This window comes from Durio zibethinus, chromosome 6, assembly GCF_047325235.1.
Source record: "Durio zibethinus cultivar Kanyao isolate XHJ-2024 chromosome 6, ASM4732523v1, whole genome shotgun sequence".
Taxonomy (NCBI): Eukaryota; Viridiplantae; Streptophyta; class Magnoliopsida; order Malvales; family Malvaceae; genus Durio; species Durio zibethinus.
The window spans coordinates 31,355,081-31,370,147 of record NC_143167.1 but is presented as its reverse complement, the minus strand read 5'-3'; the positions used below and the strand labels follow the sequence as shown (position 1 = coordinate 31,370,147).

The following is a 15,067-nucleotide window of genomic DNA, read 5'->3' as shown; positions in this document are numbered from 1 at the left end:
ACACAAGGAGGGCGTTAATCCGAACAAGAAAATCCAACCCAATCACAAACTCATAGTCGTCAAGGGGTATTACCTCTATGGTCTCCTTGCCTTTCCAGTCTCCAAGCTGCAACTCCACTCCCCGTGCTATTCTAATGACTGGAACTTCCTTGGAGTTCACTGTTTTAATGGTACCAGTCCCTTTCTGCACTTTTAGTCCGAGTTTCTGGGCTCTATCACCTGAAATAAAAAGATGTGAAGCATCTGTGTCCACCAGTACGCTCACCTTCTGACCCGCAACCATCAGATCTGCAAATATCAAGCCCTTTGGCTTGCGGCTCCCCTTACTCTAGACAGCATTGAGCACCAACGACCCACGCTTTACTGCCCCTGACTCTGGCTCCTCGTCAGACTCCTTGTCTACAGCAGCCAGCTTGCCCTTCTGTGGGTAATTACGCGCTATGTGGCGTCCTCCACATAGGTAGCATGCTAGTGGTTCTCGGTCCCCTTTTGCTTTCCACTTGACTGCTGGTGGCTTCCTCTCGCCATCCTTAGTTGAACGGTCTCGGTCTTCATCCTTGGACTCTCGATCACGGTCCTTCCCCTTGGACTGCTTCTTCTGGTCCCTATCGTCCCTGCCCTTACCCTTGGGCTTGGTAGACTCGAACTTGTTCAGAGGCTTGAACTCTATCAAGGCCTCGACAGTAGTCATGGTTTTAGCCAAGTCATGAACTCCTCTCCTTTGTAGCTCATGCTTCACCCACGGCTTCAGCCCATCCATGAAAGTAAAGAAGGCGTCATTCTCGCCTAGATCCGAGATTTGTAGCATTAGTTCAGAGAATTTTTGGACATACTCCCTTATGTCCCCTTGCTGGCTCAGCCTGCGTAACTTTGCTCGCGCCTCATCATTGGCATACTCCGGGTAAAATTGTTCTCTGAGCTCCTTTTGGAACTCTGCCTAGGTTCTAATCTTAGCGCTCCCATGCCTGACATCATCATACCTACGCCTCCACCACAATAAGGCTACATCAGTGAGATACATAGCAGCGGTGCTTACCTTTATCACCTCGTCTTGCATGCCCATGGCCTGAAAGTACTGCTCCATACGCCAAAGGTAGTTGTCTACTTCCTTGGCCACCCTAGTCCCCTTGAACTCCTTAGGCTTGGGGACATCCAATCTGGATTTGGACACTCCAGCAAACATGCCATTCCCAATGGCAGTCTTGCAAACAACGAGCTCACTGGCAAGCTCCTTCATCCGCTGGCACATGGCCTCCATGCCATCGTGCAAGGTCTGCACTTCAGCCTCCAAGGTCTGGTTCTTTTGGGTGATCGCATCTAGGCTTCTATTGAGGGTAGCTTCCAGCCCACTTTGGATCTCCTCCCCCATGGAGTCTAACGATACAATGTGAGTCTCGACTTCCTCAAGCTTCTCTCCCATGTCGCCAATGGTCACCTCCACCTTGGCCAGCCTACCGTCCATGGTAGACCAAATATCTCTAGAATTGGCTTTCTTGCCTCTTCCCCAGCCATGCTCCTGGGCCTCTGGTTGTTGGCTAGCAACGTCACTTTGGGATGCCATCTCCTCAATCACGATCTAACCTGCACAACACAAACACGCAGAATCGAACTTGCTCTGATACCAACTATCACGGGCTTCGACCTTAGACTCAGAATCCGTGCGGCCTTAGGCTTGGAATCTCCTCCTTTATGCCTAAGTCAGCCTAAAACACAAGCGTGCGGGCACTAGAACAATGAGAATGGCTGATTACACAAGTTAAAGAGAAACAGGACAAGAAGACAGAATTCTAGAAATGCTCTTGTATTCACTGAAACAGAAGTGTTTGATGGTGTACAAATGAGGGTGGAGCAGTCCTCTATTTATAGTTGAGGCTCCAGCTACAACTTAATGGCAAATCCCTAGAATAAAGGCTAAAATCATGGGATTACAATCAATCAGGATGCTGGCTCCTGATTTTCAGGGTCAACCAAATCTACCAGGATGCTGATGCTGATCCTGCCTGGTTTCAGAAGCTTCCCTTGCTTGTCCAGCACCTTGGGCCTTTCTGGATGTGGTACGGGCAGCTTGTATGCCAGGCCTTGGTCTCATGGGCTGGCCTGCAAGTCGGGCGGGCGTTTTGAGCTCATTTGCTAGGCTTTGCGCACAGATACCCGTCAGCACACCTGATCTACGGGCCTGAACCTCTGGCTCACCTGTTGGTCTGCCTGATGTGCCTGGTGCGCCCGCCCAGGCCGTGACACCAGCTCCTTGACCTTGTCACAAAGATGAGGGCTTGACTGATGATACTCACTTGAGGTACAGAGCTGAAGTAAGCTCATTCATATTATCATTAATTGGCTTCACGCCAAACTTCTTCTGCAAAAATGAAAGACAATGTTTTTTTTTTTTCCTTCTAAATGGAATCATTAATTTGGTTGATTTCTGGTCAGCGTAATTCACGCATGGTGAAGAAGTCAGTGTCGTGAGCAAGCCGGAAAAATAGCACGGTCACCAAAGCCATGTAGGCACCAAGGACAATGCCAGTGGCGAAGATTTCCTTCAGCTTCCATGAGTCAGGCATAGGCGATGGCTTGACCCTGTCCTTAGAGATAGTCATGATGGTTCCATCATTGAGGATGGAAATGATCAAGACCATAAATGGCGAGAAGTCAAACTCCCAGATGAGAGCAACAAGCAGGAATCCCATCACAATACGTATTGTGATGGAAACAGCATAGATTGTGTAGTTCTTCATCCTCTGGAAGATGGCTCTGCTTGTCAACACTGCGCTTACAAACGCACTCAATCCTGGCTCAGTCAAGACTATGTCTGAGGTGCCCCTGGCAGCGTCAGTTGCATCAGCCACCGCAATACCAATATCCGCCTTCTTAAGTGCTGGGGCATCGTTGATACCGTCTCCTGTCATGCCACAGATGTGCTTCCTATCTTGGAGCCTTTTAACAATCTCGTACTTGTGCTCTGCATACAACAAATTTAGAGTAATTAAGTAATAGGCCTTCCTAACACATCCTAACACATTAAATCTACTATGAATATCGTTGGTGTTCTTAGTAAATTTGAGACTCGAGATGATTATCTAATTACCAGGGAAGACTCCGGCATATCCATCAGCCTTCTTCAATGAGCTTATCAACAGGTATGGCAGCAATAGCCTCATCCTTACTCTGGCCAAGGAGGGAGGAAAAAGGATACATGTTAGTGCCCATGCCAAGTCTGCGACCAGTCTCTTTTCCAATGGCAAGCTGATCACCAGTGATCATCTTAACATTGACACCAAAGTCAAGGGCCCGTCGAATAGTCTCAGCACTATCATGCCTTGGAGGATCAGAGAGAGGCAAGAGACCCACAAACTCTCAGGGTCCTCCAACGCTCTCTTTTGTCTTCTCTGGAATTGTCTGTGCAAAGACAGAATAATTGGTTGAAAAGTGATCAATCTTATTAGACACTCATGAAATCATGCAAGTATATTAGCATTAGGGTCATCCACCTGTTTAGCAACTCCCAAGGACCGAAGGCCACGGTCAGCAAAGCTGCCAATGACATCATGCGCTTTTTTCTTCAAGTCTCCAGTGAGCCTGCAAAGCTCAATGATGGTGCCAACCAACATTAGATTTTGGATTGAGAAGCCACATTTATGTCACTAGTGATTACTTGGAGATTCAAAATGAACTACCATGGCAGTTCAGTTGATGTAGTATCTTACTTGCTCAGAAGCACCCTTGCTGCAACAATGCCACTCACCATTGCTGTCAATAACTCATTCAATAACTCTATTATTCTAGCCTGTATGATCGAAATGTGGGCTGTATCAGATACCTCTTTGGGGTCACCCAACATCCCTACAATTGAAGCATCAATGGCATCCTGGTTTTCAACCCTGGAAGCCCTTGTGTCACGGACATAAGGGGGAGTCCTGAATCCCACATCGAACATAATAGGAAGGTCACTGGGGTATAAAAGGGTTCACACCATCTCCGTCTTATGAGGCACCTTTTGTAGGACAAAACCGTGAGGCTAAGGGGGCCGAAGCGGACAATACCTCACAAGGGTGTGAACCATGGCGGTCAGGCTGATTCGGGACGCCGGAAGGATGAATGTCCGAGTCCCGGAGCCGCGCGGGTTCGAAGCTTAAGTCTCGACCTGTGACAAGTGGTATCAGAGCCAGCCCTAAACCGTTCGATCCACACCAAGCACCTCAAGGGAGGCAGGCAGGGTGGTCAGCCTCCGTGACGAGGCCTCAAGGGAGGCAGGCAGGGTGGTCAGCCTCCGTGACGAGGGCGAGGGCGTCACGAGGTTGGGTGCGGGAGAATATCACGGACCTAAAGGGGAGTCCTGAATCCCACATCGAACATAATAGGAGGGTCACTGGGGTATAAAAGGGTTCACACCATCTCCCTCTTATGAGACGCCTTTTGTAGGACAAAATCGTGAGGCTAAGGGGGCTGAAGCGGACAATACCTTACAAGGGTGTGAACCATGGCGGTCAGGCTGATTCGGGACGCCGGAAGGATGAATGTCCGGGTCCCGGAGCCGCACGGGTTCGGAGCTTAAGTCTCGACCTGTGACAAGTGGTATCAGAGCCAGCCCTAAACCGTTCGATCCACGCCAAGCACCTCAAGGGAGGTAGGCAGGGTGGTCAGCCTCCGTGACGAGGGCGAGGGCGTCACGAGGTTAGGTGCGAAAGAATGTCACGGACCTAAGGGGGAGTCGTCACGAGGTTGGGTGCGAGAGAATATCACGGACCTAAGGGGGAGTCCTGAATCCCACATCGAACATAATAGGAGGGTCACTGGGGTATAAAAGGGTTCACACCATCTCTGTCTTATGAGGCACCTTTTGTAGGACAAAACCGTGAGGCTAAGGGGGCCGGAGCGGACAATACCTCACAAGGGTGTGAACCATAGCGGTCAGGCTGATTCGGGACGCCGGAAGGATGAATGTCCGGGTCCCGGAGCCACGTGGGTTCGGAGCTTAAGTCTCGACCCATGACACTTGCAGCAAGCAGCACAAGGGTGTCGTTGTCCATACCACTTATGAACACCTGTAGATATAAATATACTCATAAATAAATACCAAGTTTATGCCCGTGAAACAATGCAAAAGTGCTCATAACCAACCTCAATGAGACTCTTGTCTACTGTTAGCTTGTTGAGGGTGAGAGTCCCAGTCTTATCTCTGCACAGAACATCCATCCCTGCCATTTCTTCAATGGCAGTCATCCTCTTGGTGATGGCTCCTTGCTGCAACAAGCGGTGAGAGCCAATAGCCATTGTCACAGACAATTGGGATACCTCCGATAAGAAGCACCAACAGGTTGTCAATACCATCTCTGTACCTCCTGTGCTGGATTGTGTACATAACTATGATCTCAATGATTATTCCCACAGCAATTGAGCAGATACAGGAAGTTACCAATGGCTGTCAACACCTGTGCCATTAAGGAACATGAAGCAGTGGGTTATTACATAATATAAACATGATCATTTTGTGCTATCATATTGAAACAAACACAATTACAGTACCTTTTGGAAGTGACCAACATTGTTGGTGCTGTCAACAAGGTGAGCAGCCTTGCCAAAGAAGGTATGGACACCAGTGGCAATGACAACGGCCTCAATCTCATCTTGTTTGCAGGTGGATCCAGAGAAGACCTCATCAACTGGATTCTTGGTAACAGGCAGGGATTCACCAGTGAGAGCAGATGGATCAATCATGAGTGCATCACCCTCCAAGCGACAAGCATCCGTGGGAATGATGTCTCCCAATTTGACAATAATTACATCTCCTGGTGCCAAAATTGCTGCATCTTGTCCACCCCATTTTCCATCTTTCAACACCTACAAAGTGAACCATGATGTTGATAGAACCTGGAAAAGGGACTCCAAAGAAGCAATGAACATGTACGAAAATGAACAAACAAGTATACCTTAGTTTTGGGTGCAAGACCAGCCATCAAAGCAGCTGCTGCATTGCCAGCGTTGTTTTCCTCAACGAAACTGATGGTTGAGTTAATGATAAGCAAAGCAACAATACCAACGAAGTCTTGCCAGTCTGGAGGCTTGCCTCCTTCATTGGCCAAAACAATGGCCATGATAGCAGCAGCCTACATCACCCACGACAGAGGATTCCACATAAAGCCCAAGAACTTAAGAAATTGTTCTCTTTTTTCTCTTAGAGCTTTTTATGGCCAAAGATGTGGTCCTTCTGCTGTTGTCAAACCTTCTCTCGTACATTTCAGCTGCTCAAAAACCTCCTCCATAGGGATTCGCTCGTATATAAACACACACAGAACACGGTACTTCTAGTTTTTATTTTTAATTTTCAACATATTTAGGAACAAAAAGCACCAAGAACCAACAGAAATGGAAAGCTAACAGGGAAAAAAAATTTTCAAATGCTTACAAGATCAATAGTCTCGTTCTTGATCTGCTCCAAAGAAATGTCATCGTCGGAAGACATGGCTACGGACAATCCAAATGAAGTAACAAACCCGTACTTTGTTTAAAAGAAAAAGGAAGAAACTCTTGATCACAGGAGTTGATCTTTGAGCTCCTTCTTCCTTCGGTTTTTGTGCTAGCTGCCCCTCAGGCTATCCCGTCCTCCATAAGACCTGGATGGTGCGGTGCCGAGACAGAGGAAAATGAAAGAGAAGAGGAGATTAGTTGTTCTGTTCTTGAAAGAGACAGCAATCTTTTGGCTTGAGATGTATTGTTTCTATAACCAACTTTTGAAAGAAAATGAGAGGAAGACAGTAACGACATTGAATTCGAGCTGGTTTCTTCGGATCTCCGTGGCTTGCCACAAGTCCCAGTCTTTTAGTTGCAGTTAACTGTTTCATTAGATCATCTGACAGCCTTTATATTACAGTATTGACTTGTCCGTACTCTTTTGTAAAAGGTTTTCTTTGGTTTGTGTCAAAAACAAGTGCCACCCGCCCAAATTCTCTTTTTTTTTTTGCCCTTTTGAGAGGATAACATCTCATTTTAGGACAAACTTATCAGTTCAACTCGAGACAGATGCCGCATTGCTCATCCAGAAACCGATACCATTAAGCCTTAAAAGATCATACCACATGACCCTAATCCTTCATTGTCCACAGAAGCTAAGCTTCAGGAAATATAACGATGCTTTGAACTAACTAACTGATTCAATAAATTACTTTTAATTTATAAGTTCAATCTGATACTTAAAACCACTATGTCCTAACACACACGTTAACAAGTTTTCTAACCATCTCATTTTTAACCCACCAGCTATCAATCATGAGCATCATGCAAAATCTAATGAAAATCGAATGAATTCGACTGATTCAATTCAATTTATTTAATTTTGATTATAATCAAATTTTTAGATCGATTAAATTAATTAATTCAATTGATTTTTAATTTTTAAAATTGATAATCGATCAAATCAAATTAATCAATTTTTTAATAAATAAAAATAAAAAATTAAGATAAATATTTTTTTAATAAAATATTATTAAATTTATTAAATTTTTTAATGATTTAATTTGAATGATATTTAAATTTAAATTTTATTAAATTAAATTTATAATTAAATAATTATTTATAATAAAAAAATAAAAAAAAATTGATAATTTAATCGAATTGATCAAACCGAACCGATTTTAATCAATTCAATTATAATCGTTATTTAAAAATTTTCGAATAGTTTGATTATTTGTTAAATAAAAATTGATTAAATCAATTATTGATTTTTTCAAATCAATCCAACCGAACCTGATCAATTACTCACCCCTAATGATTATTACTCCTAATGATTATTACTTGCAATGTCATCTACCTCTCTAGGTCCAATTCATTACTTATCCAAGTTTACAAACTCTCCATTCCCCCGGCAAATACCACCATAAACTGTTATTCACTGACTTCATTTGCACAATTGACTTCTACGAGAGATCTGGACTCATGTCCTGCAGCCTCATAAAATGCAAACCTCCCTAATCAAAGATAAATAGTTCCCTCAAAAGGATACTCCATTTCAAGCTACTTAAGTGCTCTCGTCTAGAAACAACATAGCATTTGCCCTTCCAAACAAACTTCATGATAATCTTAAATAGAAAAGCCAGTAATGCACACCAGAAATCAACATTTCTCTTCCTATTCTAAACCAATTTCCTAATCTTTATATTGTCTCTGATAGTCAGTCTTGGCCATAAGTTTTTTCACTAGCACATGAGCACACTGCTCTCCAGAATTGAATGCATCAAGGCATGTCACTCAAAAATCTGGCTTAAACAATATCATTATTACCTAAGAATTTCAAGTTCATTAATTCATGATACCGCAAAGGTTCAGCTTTAAATAAACTCAAAAAAAGTCACTCTCAAGCACAATAGAGATCATCCAGGTGAGAATAGCTTAACATATCAAGATGAGTTAAAGCAAACAACATAGCCGAATTCAACACCTAACACTCAAATGAAGATGAGATAATAAGGAACTAAAAGTTTAATATAAAATCAAATATTAGCTAAAACAAAGTTGCAACTATGACCGGAAATACTACCAACAATCTCATCAAAATCTCTAATAAAAGAAACCCTCAGTAGTTCTCAATGTTAAATCCCACAACAAAATGTCTGCAAATAAACTTAGAAAAATAAAAACAAAGCTTGAAACCAAATAGGCCCATCGAGCTTAGAACCCTAGCTTGGTGCGGCGCCAGTGCCGACGTTTTGCATTGTACCTGCAACCCAAAAACAAAAATTGGAAAAAACCCATCAATAAATGCTTTAAAAAAACCTTAAAAATGAAACAAAAACAAAAACTTATAAACATATTTAAGCAAAAAAAAATGGAGAACATATTGACCGGATGGTGTTGTCGGTGCGCATGCGGATCCAGTAAGGAATTGGCCTGTTCTGCCTCATCTTCTTGGCCAGCTTCTTCTTGATCTTCAAGCTCTTGTGTGAAGGCTGCCATGTCAAGATAAACCATTCAAAATATCATAGAACTACCTTTCAAAACTCAACTTTGTTTACATATAAACAGAGATAGCCAACCATTTTTGCAGAAGGAAAATGAAAAAGAACTAAAGCAAGTCAAGCTAGAAACCAATGCCTCAACTATTATCTATGGAAGAAGGGAAAGAAAGGAGGAAGATTACCATTTTTGGCTGTTGGGAGGAGATCCGGCGCTAGGGTCTTGAAGCTGCGGAGTACAAGCTTTGAAGCCGGTAAGCGCTCAAACCTAATAAATCTGTGCTGAAGTGTGATTGTAGGGTTTACTTTGTTGGGCCTTTAGTGGACTATGAATTCAAAAATGTGGACTATTTGTAGGTGATATTCGGCCCAAAACTTGCCCTTGTTGTGATCCATGTGGATCGCTTCTATTCATTGTCTGGGCCTCCTCCAATTAATAGTATATGATTTCTTTATTATTATTATTAATGAACCTTTTCATTCACAAATAACAAGTAAGGTTATTATGTCGTATATATTGAATATTATATAGAGTTATAAAATGGGATTAAATTTTTTTAATTTAATTTGTTTTTGTTAACGTTTGTATTTTTTTTCATTTATTGCTTATACCATATAATGTAAACAAGAAAGAATCTTAAATTATTGATGCTTAACAATCTTAAAGTAAGAACAAATCCATCATAGTTTTATTTTTCATTTTTCTTCATATCATACTCTTATTGATAACTTTATTTTATTTATACATGTAATTAATATAAATCATATCATGTCCTCTAAATCCAATCTTTTTCATTTCAAAATTCGATTGAAAATTTTTCAAATTAAAATCTCATATTTTAACTGTGATATGTTAAGATATATTAATAAAGTGAAGTGCAAAACGTGTTTGTTTATGAAACAAACGTAAGAGGCTTTAAACTATCGAGTTATTAATTTGTATGGTTTTCAACTTCAAAAACCCATTTTAGTTAGGAACCTTAATGGATCAATGGTTACCTTTGGAAATCATATTTTTGGATTCCCTTACTTTTTATGATTATCCACTTTTCAAAATTTAAATTATTTCTTTTAAATGTTATTCTTTTATTTTTTTTAAGAATTCAAAAAATTTTGTTGTTAATATGATAAACAAAATGTCAATTTCGATTAAATTTGTATATTTTAACTTGCACATGTATGATTGAGTTTTTATATTTTAGAAGACGACGTGTAATAAAATCTCTATGCATTAATTCTTACTATCAAAATGATGCAAATTACCTCAAGAGATTGATTTAATTTATATCTCAAATTGCATTACTCTTTTTTTATTATCATATTTATAATAATTTTTTATAATTATAATATTTCATTACTTGTGATTTTAAAACATTTTTAGACTATGATAAGTTTGTTATATTGTATAACCTTACAATTATTGTTATATCAATGATTTTTAATCAAGTAAAATAGATAAATATTTTACAAATATGCAACGATAGATTTTTTTGCCATTGCATCTTGTAAACCTTAAAAATATATTTATTCATATTCAATTATTCATCAAAATTAATTACTCAAAATTTATAAAAATCTTTTATATTAGAAAAAATATGTGAAACTTACTTGAAAAAATAGATAGCTTTAAAAAAATTACAATAAGATTGTAATGTGGTTAGGTTTTTTTATTAGATTTTTAGTATTTATAAAAAGATAAATACAATAGTTTTTTTATAAAAATAAAGTTTTTTCAACTTTCATTTCCTTAGCTTTTTCTTTAATTTGGAGTATTAAAAAAATGAATATTACACGAAAAATCAAAATTTATTGAGTTTTCATCCATTTTTTTAAAATTAAAAATTTATTTAAATAAAAAAATATTTTTCTACTTCAATTACTTTTTTTATTTTTTTTCCCCTTATTTCAATCCAAACATAGTATTAGAGTTTAGTTGGGCCTTTTAGCCATCGTTTATACCAAAAAAGATGAAGATGAAGAAGAAGAAGAATTAACGAAGGAATGGATTTTACACCCAATGGGCCTAGCAGTCTACAATAGATTCCAATGCGGATTAAAGATTACAACCCATCGTAATTCGTCGTGATCCTTGTAGCACACGCCCTCCATGCGCGGATGTTCGCGTCGATGAACCAAAAAAAATAAAGAACGGCCTTTCTATGGAACTTCGGTTCCTGCACCATTCAGACTCGATTTTCTCAATCTCTCTCTCTCTCACTTATATAAACAGTAGAAAAGCGAAGCATCTTTCTCCCAACACTACTCTTCAGTCTCGCATTCTATTCCAATAATCTCTCTCTCTCTCTCTCTCTCTAGTATTATTGGATCTAGGGTTCTGGGTTTTTCCAACTTAGTCAATTGGTCAGCAAATCAAGCGGTTGTGGTTGCTCCTCTGTTACAATCTCTTTTAACACAATGCCTCCTCGCGCATCTAAGCGAAAATCGGCCCCACCCACCTCCTCATCCGTCACATCATCCGACGGTCGTTCTGGTACCTCCTTTCCCTTTCCCTTTCTTACATTCTCTTTCTTTTTCTTTTTCTTTTTTCTTGAAAAAAAAGATTTGCATCTGTTTGGTAAACGAGAAGCGCGGGAAAAAGAAAGGACTAAAGAAAGTGAAAGAATTTAAGCGAGAATTGCACAAGTCTGATTAATTTTAGTTCTGATGGAGAGTTCTTTACTGTCATTAGCGTTAGGTTTCTTACTTTTGGTTTGTTCGACTGTGAAATGACTATTTATTCTAGTCTGATTGGTTTCTCAGAAACCGCGGGAAAAGAGAATATATTAAATTGAAAAATCGTACGGTCATATGATTCGGCTATTCTTTAATCATTGTGATTGATTATTATCTTGGCATTGTTGGGTTATTGATCATAGTTACTGGGTTTCGTGGCTGAATGTAATTGCTACTTATTTCTACGTCTCCACTGAAATTTAGTAATATTCCCTTTAACGAATTAATATTAAAATTGATGTTCCTGGTTTAATCCTTCACGGTAAATTAGGGAAAATAGCATTATTGATGTGTTTGGGAGATTGTTACATCAAAAAGGAGTCTGTTAGCATTAGACCTGAAGTTATGCAAGGAGTGAAGACATAGGTAGAAGATATTAAAAAGGAGAAAAGGACCTTGCTTTTTTTTTTTTTTTTTTCCGTTTAGGATAGTTCTAAATAGAGTACAATGACCTAATATAAACCCGACTTAGGCTCGGGTTCCTGTTGTCGTTAAGATTTGTCTTTTCATACTTCTACATTTGGTGGTGTGGATACCATTATGTGGTCTCCGTAAAGTAGCATCCTGACAACGTTGATTCCTATAATATTGGCAATATTGGTAGTGAAACGATTGCCTGATGTTTACTTCCGAAAACTATTGGAATCGGCATTCTGAATCATATTTCAATGTGAACTGAATGTTTGTTAAATAGATAAAATAATGATAATGGTGGTTCTCCTCGGTTGATTAGGCTGGAAGAATTTTTGTTCCAAATGTTCTTGTTATTATTCAACTAAACCTTTGTGGTTTTTCCGTGAAGTGCCTGGTATTCTAATTCGATAATGCTAATTTTCTTTTCCAGTCTCAAGTAAAGCTAAAACAAAGGGGATGGAAAAAATAGATCGCTTGTTCGATTCATATGCAAATAGTTCATTAGGCATGATTGAGTGAGTATATTCCGTCTACAAGTTTTATATTTGTAGAGTACAGAGTTACTGTATGATGTCATGTTTCACTCTAGCTATTGCCAATGGTGATTGGTTTCTTTTAGATACAAAAGAAGAAAAAGCCAAATAAATTCATTATATTTATCCATGTCATGCTGTTATCATTTTTCAAGGTCAAGAATCTGTCTGAGCTTTTGATTCTTACAGGTGTTACATTTCATTTCTTGTTTGTTCTAAGTTGTGGTTTGAACATAATGCCAATGAAAGCTCATGAACCTTATTAAATTGTTTGAACATAATGTCTCAGCATTTTGTAGTTTATATTTCATATCAAGGTACTTACTTGCTAAGAACAACTTTTAGTTGTAAGGATTTTTACCTACATTTCCATTGGGTCAAAAAGTAATGAGTTCCCTTGAGAAGAAAAAGAGCTATGGTTCTTTTCCTTATCTGCATGTTAAAACCAATTCTGATCATTTTGGAGGTGGCCATACGTCCTCAGGAATCTATTTTGTCTGAAAAAGTTAACATAATCCCCAGCGGGCGCACAGGTTTTTAGAGGATTGCATGCATATCCTTTTGTAACACTCTTATTTTTGCTTGAGCAGTCCAGATGGTATTGAATCTCTCTGTTCAGATCTCGGAGTGGACTACACTGATGTGAGGATATTGATGCTTGCTTGGTATGCTATATTCTGTGGTTATAAGACTGGGCCCATTCTTTGTTGTGAGTTTTTCCTAACAACACGTGTTCTGCTTATATCAGGAAATTAAAAGCTGAAAAGCAGGGCTATTTCACCCAGGTAAGCTGAAGCGATACTTATATGACATGCTGCTTTCAATGGATGCCATAGTAGAAAAAATGAACCGACCTTAGATGAATGACTGCCTTTTTTCTTCTTTTGCACTGAATCAGGATGAGTGGCGAACTGGCCTGAAAGCATTAGGGGTTGATTCACTTAGCAAACTGAAAAAGGCGCTTCCTGAACTGGAGAATGAGGTATTTGTATCTGCTGTAACAGTTATTGCAATCATTGTAAAATTATTTTATGGTTTATAAGTAAGCAATTAAGTGGTAGCACTGAATTTATCACTTTTTTATATATGAAAAAAAGGTGGGGAAGCCATCGAATTATGAGGATTTCTATTCCTATGCATTCCGATACTGCCTGACAGGTTTGCCCTTTAATTGTAATTGAATGAAAGGAGCCTTTCTTTTTTCGCAATGCCTAGCTTCTCTTTTATAGTAATTTGTTCTTTTAATAAAAAGCTGATATTGATCAACTGACTCAGAGGAGAAGCAAAAGAGCGTGGACATTGAAAGCATCTGTGAACTGTTAAATCTTGTTCTAGGGGCACAATTTCGTCCTCAGGTAGATTTACTAATTGAGTATCTAAAGGTAGGTAGGCAATTTTGTTTATGAGGCTGTTATTCTTTCATCTTTAGCAAAATAAATGCTGATCATATGCACTGTTTATTATCAGAGCATGTGTTTCATGACATGCTTTTGATGCTTGGACTTGATTTTCTGGCAGGTCCAGAGTGATTACAAAGTAATAAATTTAGACCAGTGGAATAATTTTCTACGTTTTTGCAAAGAGGTGAGCCTTTTGAAAAAAAAAAAATGTAGAAGTCTGCAATTATTATTTTCCCCCAAAACTGATTAACATGAGTGTTTCTTTCCCTCTGCATTGAAATTTAGTGTTGGCTGCTGAAGGAAAGAAAGAAGAAAAACAAAGAAAATAAGAAATGACATGTAAAGGGATAAAAAATTCATCCTAGATATGTTTGGTGATGGTTGACGAAAGTGCTAATTTATAGTATTGCATTGATAGAACTGAACTATGTATGATATTTGATGAAAAAGCATAATTTTCCATTTTTCTTTCCCCCCCCCCCCCCCCAATCTGAGGCATCTATAATAACTTTGAAGCTTTGCTGGCAGATTAGTTTTCCAGATCTCGAAAATTATGATGCAAGCCAAGCTTGGCCCTTGATCCTCGATAATTTTGTAGAATGGAGGAGAGAAAAGCATAGCTAGTGTTGGCATCTTTCGTATGTCTTGCAGATTGCTGATTTCATACGGTAAATGGTATCTCTCTCTCTGTGGATTTGGTCAGATTTTATTCTCTTGAAAGTATTAAAGGAATGATCAAATTCATTTTTATTCACCCGTCAGCAGGACCTTGCAGAAACCTAACCAGTGACCATGGAGCTGGCTCATATTATAACTGATTAAACTGATTTTTGCTGAACCTTTTCCCAGGTTAAAATTGCAAATTTGTTGTCCGGAGATGGTTTATACATTCTGCATTCATCAATATTAAGTTTCCTTTTTCTTTTCCCTGTTAAAGCTATTTTAAGCAGAAAAAAGATGCGTTACCTAATGAAGGATGGTTCTATAAATATGGCATTAAACCATCTTTTCTCACCACAGTTTCATTCTGGATTGCAATGTT

The 15,067-nt window shown here is 39.2% G+C and overlaps 2 protein-coding genes and 1 pseudogene across 18 annotated transcripts; 1 reads left to right on the top strand and 2 right to left on the bottom strand.

Annotated features, from left to right (window-relative positions):
• Window positions 1-1,785: 1,785 nt before the first annotated feature.
• LOC111285722 (ATPase 8, plasma membrane-type-like) lies at window positions 1,786-6,460 on the bottom strand (annotated as a pseudogene). The gene is made up of 10 exons (XR_016342594.1): window positions 6,404-6,460; window positions 5,928-6,104; window positions 5,524-5,838; window positions 5,119-5,429; window positions 4,997-5,042; window positions 3,818-3,891; window positions 3,705-3,779; window positions 3,489-3,593; window positions 3,086-3,396; window positions 1,786-2,959 (listed from the first exon to the last, which is right to left on the bottom strand). The product of XR_016342594.1 is annotated as an ATPase 8, plasma membrane-type-like (transcript).
• Window positions 6,461-8,456: 1,996 nt separating this feature from the next.
• LOC111285497 (uncharacterized) lies at window positions 8,457-9,360 on the bottom strand. Its single transcript, XM_022874980.2, has 4 exons — window positions 9,326-9,360; window positions 9,131-9,261; window positions 8,836-8,939; window positions 8,457-8,710 (listed from the first exon to the last, which is right to left on the bottom strand). Exons 1-4 carry the CDS (start codon window positions 9,358-9,360, stop codon window positions 8,567-8,569), a joined length of 414 nt encoding a protein of 137 aa, XP_022730715.2. The 3' UTR covers window positions 8,457-8,566.
• Window positions 9,361-11,019: 1,659 nt separating this feature from the next.
• LOC111286134 (uncharacterized) lies at window positions 11,020-14,961 on the top strand. 16 transcript variants are annotated; one of them, XR_016343083.1, is made up of 10 exons: window positions 11,020-11,436; window positions 12,523-12,607; window positions 13,216-13,290; window positions 13,374-13,410; window positions 13,524-13,607; window positions 13,723-13,783; window positions 13,901-14,007; window positions 14,144-14,209; window positions 14,559-14,693; window positions 14,875-14,961. XR_016343083.1 is itself a non-coding variant. In XM_089762906.1 (10 exons), the coding sequence occupies exons 1-9, from the start codon at window positions 11,361-11,363 to the stop codon at window positions 14,647-14,649; spliced, it is 687 nt and encodes a 228-aa protein (XP_089619032.1). In that variant the 5' UTR covers window positions 11,020-11,360; the 3' UTR covers window positions 14,650-14,693; window positions 14,875-14,961. The 16 variants fall into 16 exon arrangements, 7 of the variants coding, with proteins under 7 accessions (XP_089619032.1, XP_089619030.1, XP_089619031.1 ...); XR_016343078.1 differs by having other exon boundaries at window positions 14,791-14,961; XR_016343080.1 differs by having other exon boundaries at window positions 14,788-14,961.
• The last annotated feature ends 106 nt before the right edge of the window (window positions 14,962-15,067 follow it).